The 9094-nt window shown below is 42.0% G+C and overlaps 1 protein-coding gene across 1 annotated transcript; it reads right to left on the bottom strand.

Moving 5' to 3' along the window:
• Positions 1-208: 208 nt before the first annotated feature.
• On the bottom strand, positions 209-2913 carry LOC148042028 (high-affinity nitrate transporter 3.1-like). Its single transcript, XM_087685063.1, has 3 exons — positions 2529-2913; positions 1448-1637; positions 209-1226 (listed from the first exon to the last, which is right to left on the bottom strand). The coding sequence occupies exons 2-3, from the start codon at positions 1617-1619 to the stop codon at positions 778-780; spliced, it is 621 nt and encodes a 206-aa protein (XP_087541189.1). The 5' UTR covers positions 1620-1637; positions 2529-2913; the 3' UTR covers positions 209-777.
• Positions 2914-9094: the final 6181 nt, after the last annotated feature.

The following is a 9094-nucleotide window of genomic DNA, read 5'->3' on the forward strand; positions in this document are numbered from 1 at the left end:
TAAAAACTTGGAAATGAGACAAATTTCAACCCATGTGAATTTATTACGATAAGGGGGCCAACTATAGAACACTTAAGAAAAAAAGTATATTTTTGGGGAAAATTTCACATTTTGTAGTTTTTTTAAAGATTTGAATATATAAGCATGTAAGACAAGAGGAATTGAATGAGTCTAATACAAATTTTTTATTTTAAGAATATTGTATATAATTAGAAAATACAAATTTGAGAGGTAAAGGTACACTTGAGGGCTAACAATGTAACAGTTTTTGGCAAATCAATGAGTGACACCTAAGCAACATTATCAACATATTCCTCTTTTTTTTAAACATCACTAGCCCAAATGTGTTTGCTTTTTGCCACCTGTTTCGCAATTGGGTTCCTAACCCCAGAAATTTGAAAGCATACACACTTTGCCAAAACATATGAAGATGCATGTGTATAAAATTGTCCTTAAGAATAGAAATCATGTAGAGGTACAATTGATCACTACCTTAGGAAAGGTAGAACAAGCTTCACCTAGGTTGGCTTGGAATTGTAGTCGTAGTAGTGCCACAAAGGATGCTCCTAAAGGGTGGGGGGGGGGGGGGGGGATATATATATATATATATAATGTTGCCTTTCTTATGATTGGGGGGCAGCACAAATGACACCAACGTTACCAAACAAAAGCTATAGTTCTTTGTGCTCGAATGGTTCGTGTGAATCAGGACTAGTATGTTCGTGTGAATCAAGGACTTCGGAGAGTGGAATGTGAGAGTATAGAAGGTGGGGATCTCTACGCTTTCTTAACAAGGAGTTTGCGCTCCACGAAGTAGATGGTGAAGAGGGAGACGACAGCGAAGGCAGAGAAGACGCTGGCGGCAATGTCCATGGAGGTACTGCGCCCGCTGATGGGCTGGACGGTGAAGGAGACGCTGCTGTTGCCATAGGCGACCTTGTCTCCATTGCTGTCCAGCACGTAGGCGCGCACGTAGTAGTGAGCGAAGGGGACAGATTTGGAGATCTTGTACGTGGCTGTCGTGTAGTTGCTGCTGAAGTCCGTTTTGCCCAGCTCGAAGGTGCAGGTCTTGTCCTTGGAAAGGAGATCATTGGTCTTCCTCCATGGCCTGTCTACCTGACTCGGCGGAGTGAAGCACAGGCTCAATTGCACCTTCTTGTAAGTGGGGTTGTTTAGATCCTGCGGTCTCCACTGCACCGCCACGGAATCCTCCCCGGCCTTGAACTCTGCATTCAAGAAAACATTATTACACAGACGATTATGGCCCTATCCTGTATGCCTTATTATATAGTTCCTATTGAGATACATTGGAAATAGATTACGGAATTGTCATCCTAAAAGGGCCTTGAACTTGAAGAAAACTTGTAAAGCTGTCAATTTTCTCAAAGCAAGCTCAGTCAGTAGTCATCATGATGCCAATGATTTTGGAGGATCGGCATATACTCACCAGTCGAGTTGTCTTTCAATTGATCAATGCCGTTCCTCAGAATGACAATTGAATCAGCACTGCGCTGGAGCTGTGACAATTTGCCATCAGCTTCTCCCATAGAGAACTGGAAGAGGATGAGAGAGGAGGACAATAGTACAGCAGACCACATCCAAGCAGAAAACCCCGCCATCGCAGCCTTCCGTGGGAGCTGAAAGGGACCAAAATGGAGCAGCCATCAGATTTCAAGAAGGCAAATTTTCCTCTCGGACTCAAGAGGTGAAGTATTTTGAGGACATTGACAACTTACACATCAGAACAAAATTCTCCCAAACTCTTGACAATTTAGGTCAGTCGAGAACATGGAATCAGATTTCAAGGTTACCGCATTTTCTCATTAAAATACTGGAAGCTAAACCTGAACAAAATCTCTCTCTCAATCTGCTGACAATTTTACTCAAAGCTCCTTTTGAGAAATGGATTGTCCACACTAGCCATGGCCTGTGCAACTACTGCATTTGTATATAGCCAGCTTGGCTTCTCTATCGGTAACATGCTCCTGCCTTTCAGGGAGATTTTCCACATTAGCCTCGTCTTCGCTATCGCCAGACGAAGCCCCATCTGCTTTCATAACCTTGTGAATCCAATGGCAGGCCCTTGCATGAGATGAGACCTCTAAAATGTAAGAAGGATCTCGCCTGTTGGAAAGTCACCAGCCATGAACCTATGCTAGGGTAAAGGCTCTGACAGTGATTGATATAATCCATTGCCTGATTGAGCTCCGCCGTGTCTTTAATTTAACCGGCAGCCATGGCTGCCATAGATTACGGTATCGAAACGGAGGACGAAATTTGGAAAGTCACCAGACATGAACCTATGCTAGGGTAAAAGCTAGACTGACAGTGATTAATATAATCCATTGCCTGATTGAGCTCCGCCATGTCTTTCAACGACTGATCCAGGAGTTTTAACCGGCAGCCATGGCTGCCATAGATTACGGTTATCGAAACGGAGGACGAAATGGAAAAGATAAAATAAGACAGGAAACAGGAAAAGCAAAGCGTTCAACAGAAGATTGAGAGGATGCTAAAGAGAAGCCTACCTTGAAAGCCACAAGAGGAGATGGCGGGGCTGCGCTGTCGATACAGGCCTCTGAGCGAGGGCAGAGGGAGAGAGAAGCTGCGAATGTCTGTCTGCTGACGATGGTGGAGAAAGGGAGGGGATGCTAGAAGGTTTTATAGGAAGAAAGCAGTTGTCTGTTTCTACGTGTGTGTGGGCGTGTGCCTCCTATCTCTGCCTTTGGAGTTGGATGGTGGTAGGAGTCTTGTACTCGCGTCGCAGAAGATGAGAGGGACGAGGAAGTGGCTTTACGAAAGTCAAACGGGGCCGGGAGAACGAAGAAGCTCTGTATCCGATCTCAAGGAGGAGCCATGGCGCCGCTTCCCAGACTCCCGCCATACAGAGAGAGGAGAGAAAGAAGGCTAAACTCCTTTGGTGTTGGGGGGTGGGGGGCACGACCTTGCTAGGCTTAACCTTTGCTTGAGACATCAAATAGCCCGTTCCCATACACAGCAATCCGTTCCAGCTCCCGTGAGTTTCAAAGGGCATCCATGAGGTCACTCGCCTCACCACTCAACTTATTTTCCTCTTTTGCTCTAGGGTCTGGCCACACTAGGTACAATGATTGCAAAGCACCTACTCAGTTTCTTGTTTTTACCATCAAAGCAAACAAGTTCGCTTAATCTTGATGCCAAAACAACATATATCTAGGGTAAGAGGGACCAACGGATTGCGACCTGAACGGACCCCATGTAGATGACCCATTAGTGGACATCGTGGGTGGGTCGCACTAAATGTCGAGATTGCTTGATGGACATTTGGGCTACGTGGGGAAAAAAGATGGGACTCTCCAAATATCTTAAAGTATTCAACAAAAACATTTTAATGTAAATAAGTGTACACCTTTTGACCACTAGTCACAACACAATGTAGCCCATGTAAAGTGCCAAGGTGACACTCTTGGACTGTGAGTAGAGTGCCAATAGAGAGACAATGTCGTGGGGAAGGAGTAGCGCTATAGTGCCAATAAAGTGATTGTGGGGTACATGATTCCCCTTACCTTGTTGTGTTGCTACTTCAGGGAAGCTCAAACATGTCTCCCCAATAAATGATGGCGAGCTTGCATGCAACAAGTTCCACTATTGTACCACAAAATAAAAGCTTGCTCTCCATCACATTGGGTGCTCGGATTAAGGTAATCAGACCTATTCTTTCCTAAATTTTGGCTATTTCTCTATGTTGGAGTACAATTCTACCATATATATAATTTGAAATCCTTCCTCATTCTTGTATGTTTCTCTCTAGCGTAGTACAATTCTGCCAATACGTCCTTTTCTTTTGTAGGTATCAACACAGAATGTTTGCTATGCACAACAAAGTAAGTGCGGCACAAGTCTTGTTGGCTTTTATTTTGAGTGGGGATCTCTTTGTATGGAACTAGAATGACATTAATCAGTTAGCACTTGACATATGCTTGCTTCATCAGTCAGATGCCACTACAAGGGAATGGGGCGATAGTGACGGTCATTTACGACACAAAATAACGGCATTGCTAAAAGTGTCACTATATGCGTCGCTACTTGTGTTGCCAATCAAAATTAGTGACGCTAATAGCGACACTGCTTTGAGAAAAAAAAAAGCATAAAAAATCCTAGCGTGGCATTTGCCAAAAACATTAGTGAGAGAGAACGAAAGAGAGATCTCAAAGCTTAGAGAGAGAGAGAGAGAGAGAGAGAGAGAGAGAGAGAGAGAGAGAGAGAGAGAGAGAGAGAGAGAGAGAGAGAGAGAGAGGGAGGGAGGGAGGGAGGGAGGGAGGGAGGGAGGGAGGGAGGGAGGGAGAGCTCATGGCTGCCCCCACCATCACGGTACATGAAGAAGAAGGAGAATTGTGCAAGGGAGAAGGGAGGGAAGCCGCGAAGAGGAGGCACAAAGGGTTTCATATTCCGGTCTTTGAGGTAGGTACATTGCCTCTTCTTGCTTTGGCTGCCCCCACCATCGCGGTACATGAAGAAAAAGGAGAAGTGTGCAAGGGAGAAGGGAGGGAAGCCGCGAAGAGGAGGCACAAAGGGTTTCATATTCCGGTCTTTGAGGTAGGTACATTGCCTCTTCTTGCTTTGATTTTGTGTTTTCTTCTTCTCTTTCTTTATTTTTGTTTATGAAGAGATGCATTGAAAGAGAGAGAGAGAGAGAGGGAGAGAGAAGAAGAAAAGGAGATGAAGAGAGACAGAGGGAGAGAAAAGGAAGAAAGGAAACAAAGAGGAAGGGGAAGAGAGAAATGAGAGATGAAGGGAAGGAGAGAGGAGGGTGAGTGAGAGAAACAAGGAGGGAGAGAGGGGGAAGAAACAAAGAGAGAGGAAATAAAGAAAGGGAAATAGAGAGAGAAAGTGGGGTGGGGATGGAAATAGAGAGGGAGAGAGAAGGAAGGAAGAGAGGAGGATGAGGTAGAAAAGGAGGGCAAGGTAAAGAGAGACATGAGAGTGAAAAGAAGAGAGAGAGAGAGAGAGAGAGAGAGAGAGAGAGGAGAAAGAGAGATAGAAAGAGACATGCATTGAGTGAGAGTGGGGAGCAAAGGAAAGAGAAAAATAGAGAGAAGAAGGGAGGGGGAGAAAGAAAGTGACGAAGGGAGGAAAACAAAGAGAGATGAAGGGAGGCAAACAAAGAAAGGGAAAGAGAGAGAGAAAGAGGGGTAGGGAGAGAAATAGAGAGGGGGTAGATAAAGATAAAGAGAGGGGAGAGAGAAAATGAATGAAGAGAAGTAGAGAAATGGGGGGAGAGAGAGAAACAATGAGAGAGAGGGGGGAGAAAGAAACAAGGAGAGATGTGTAGTGAAAATGATGGTGAGAGAAAGAGAGAGAGAAAATGAGACAATGAGATGGAGAATGAACCACACACTTGTATTGCACACTTGCTTATACACTTCTACTTTGGAATAGGTGAGAGTACATATATATACAATAAATGTGTGGATATGGTAGGTTCTCTTAGTGAAGTATCCTTCACATGTTCTAGATCCATCTTATTTAGTTCTCCTAAATATCTAGATATTGTTTCCCTAGATATTCTCTAAGTACATGTTCATATGAATATATTCTAATATTCTAACATTCCCCCTCTCTAGAAAAGGTCAACAGTATCTTCTAACATACTTCCTCCCTTCTTAAAAGAAAATAGGATTTTCCTTTGCAGTACAAAGACTTTTTGCCAATCATTTTGGCTACAAGAGAAGTAAGATTACAACAATGACTATAGCATGAGAGCTTGTCCTTGTTTTTGCAGAAGATATACATAATTCTTTGCTTGCAATGATTTAAGGGATGTAAGTTGATGATGAAGATATTTGGGCTTTGTTTGATGGATACCTTGATGAAGAATTGATCGCCATAGTTTGCTTCATGATAGGCTTGGGCTCGTCATATAAATAGATGATATAATCCAATTGGAGCTTGATAGTTGTGGAGTAAAATAATAGAGAGAGTATGTTTGTAGATGGAAATATGATCCCAATGTCACTAGATACCATAGTAAGATAGAGATTAATAAGGTGCTTGTGACATGATCTTTGGGAAGGTTACTGATGAATATGGAGGTCTAGAGTAGCAAGTGATTGATGAGAAATTTCAAGCATATTGTCCTTGAGAGGACTCCAAGAGTTGAGTATCACATCTTCAATAATAGCATATTTAGTGTCAGTGTGCTCTTTTATCCATACAAAGTAGTTTGTGCAAATGTGCACAAGTATTTCTTTGTACTTGATCCATTCTTTTTCCCTCCTTTGGAAGGCCAAAATAGTTGGCCAATTTGAGAAGGATACAATTTGTAGATGATGATTTGGGTAAGGCAAGAGATAGACCATTTTAAGATTATATTGAGAGAAAATTGGAAGAGAGAGTACTTGTGATTGTTGATGAGGTTGTTGCCATGTAACGTAGAATAATGATTGAGATTTGGGTATATAGTTAGAGCAAGATGATTGCAAGAGGAAGGTAGGATAGGATAGGATAGAAAGAAATGATGATTTGATAGACTGGGATTGATGGGACATAAATAAATATAGTGCGGATGGAATGTTATGGTACGATAACATCATACGTAGGGATTCAGGATTGCACATTGAGTAGTAGTGATGTGATAATGAGATAGTCAAGGAGATAGGATTTTGATGTGAACTTGGAAATATTCTGAGAATCCCAAGGAGGAAGCCAAGAGTGTGTGCAATTGCATTTGTTCAAGAGACAGTGGCACACAGGTGAAGTGGAGTGTGTGTGTGACCATTAGAATATGAGGATATTGAGCCCATAGAGAGTGTGAGATAAGATTGGAGCAGAGTTTAGATAAAGACTAGATGATGAGTGAAAGAAATGTAAGGAAATAGGATAGAACATAGAGATGTAAGAGAAGTGGAAGCAATGTACCTGATGAGGGAGTGACCTTGAAGGTTGGTAGAAATATCCAATAAGAGTTGATGAGGAATTAAAGGTGTATCCACATTGTTAACTGATAGAGTGATGAGGTTTTTCCATCTTCTTGCCACTAAAGTAAATGTGTTAAATAATACAATTCAATAGAGAAGCCACGGACAATGCCTCCTTGGGTCTCAAGATGTTGGGTATGAAGGGTGTTCCCTTCTTCAATTGTTGTTCCAATTGAGGTAGAGTCCTCTGTTTCAGGATGTAAGAGGAGAGCCTGATAGGGATGACAAACATTGTAGTATTGAGAGTGATCACAAGAGCTAGAACATACTTGGATGGATAAGTTGAGAGAATGAGAGCACAAAATGGAAGAGTCATGAGAGAGATGTGGATGTGAGGGGCCTTCATTTGGTAGAGAATTAGGGTTGTCCATCAAAGAATTTTCTATATATTCCACTAGTTAACAAGAGAGAGTGAACAATGGACTTAATGAGAATACAAGCATGGAACATATGTGTTGCATGATGTTATCTGGCAAGGATAAGATAAGAGAGATGGCTATTGTGTGGATAAGACTCAAAACAAGAGGTGAGGATAAATGAGTCTAATGAGAAGCCTTAGAGTTAGGTGAGAAAAGATGGAATATGTTGGCTAGGGAGAGAGAGGATTACACTATGTTGGGCACCTTTGCTCAGTAGAAAAGCCAATGATGAAGAGAAGCAAATAGTCAAGGGCCCAAGGATTCGACACTTCTTCCCAAGGATTTTGACCTCAGTCTTGCAATCCATGACTTTTTCTTTTTTTGCTAGAGTAACAGCAGTAGGTGCTTCGACATCACCATGGTAGGGTAAGGTGGGCTAGAGCAGGGTAAGGGAGTGAAGACGAGAGGAAAGAAGTATACGTGGCTGGAGGCACATTGGTAGTGTATTGGAGGAAGGCGAGCCTATGTGTGAAAGACTATTGCTACGTGTTATCATTTTAGGCAGAGAAGCATGGTTGATAGAGAGGTACCCTTTTTTTGTACTATGATGAGGCTTGATATTGATAGGGAAAGTTGGCAATTGATGGCGTTGGACTAGGTGCTACAATTGCCGCAACAAGAAGATTTATGGCACGCTTTGAGCTTGTGACTCAGGCAAGATATGGTATTGGCTGAGCACTATTGTAGTCCGAATGGCTACAGGCCTGTAATGGAGTTGGGAGGATTCTCACCTAATGCTAGACTAGAGACATTTTAGCTGTCGAGTAGGACCAAGTAGTTAATGCTGATTGGAGACTATTGTAGATGATGGCAAGATGGCACCAACAACTGGGTGATGGTGAAGATTTGAGGCACTCCTGTGTTATTGCACGTGCTATCTGAAGCTACTTCACTCTTCCTCCTTCTCTTCTTCTTCTTCTTCTTCTTCTTCTTCTTCTTCTTCTTCATTACATTAATGTTGGCATGTATAATCTTGATGAAAGATTAGAATGATAAGATTTCCAACTCTTTAATAGATTTGTAATGAGTAATAGTAGTCTCTCAAAGGATAGGATCCAATAATGCACAAATACATGAATATTACATAGTTTTGGCTCCAAGATGATAGAGAATAATACTTGCTATTGTAGTAGAATGCCAAATGGGACTTATGTGTGTTCAAGTCCCACTTCCACTTGATAGATAGATGCAAAAGACATGATTCGCATGTAGATTTTATCAAGATAATCCTTGAAGAGATAGCAACACTTTGTGCTCAAATATAGATATCAAATATTGAAACTTGATATAGAAATACTCTCTGAAGTAGACCTCCTTGAGATATAGAGTTCATTGTGAATCTTCTAAAAGAAAAACACCTTCTTATTGATGTAGAGACTTTGTTGTTACATGGAAAAATCCTTCTTGAAGTTTTTGATATGGAAATAACTTTTATGGTGAAGAAATCTTCTCAATCATGTGTTGCAAACTCAATGAATGAAAACAGAGATGTAGACTAGATTATATGAGCACTAAGATGCACACAAGAACCTAGGCCCCCCTCTAAGGTTGTGGATGATGGAGAATGCTAGGCCATCTGGAACTCGGTGAGCTCTGATACCATGTAGTGAAAATGATGGTGAGAGAAAGAGAGAGAGAAAATGAGATGGAGAATGAACCACACACTTGTATTGCACACTTGCTTACACACTTCTACTTTGGAATAGGTGAGAGTACATA

Source organism: Lygodium microphyllum, chromosome 1, assembly GCF_053477565.2.
Source record: "Lygodium microphyllum isolate KBCC chromosome 1, Lygodium_microphyllum_v1.1.10, whole genome shotgun sequence".
NCBI classification, from domain to species: domain Eukaryota; kingdom Viridiplantae; phylum Streptophyta; class Polypodiopsida; order Schizaeales; family Lygodiaceae; genus Lygodium; species Lygodium microphyllum.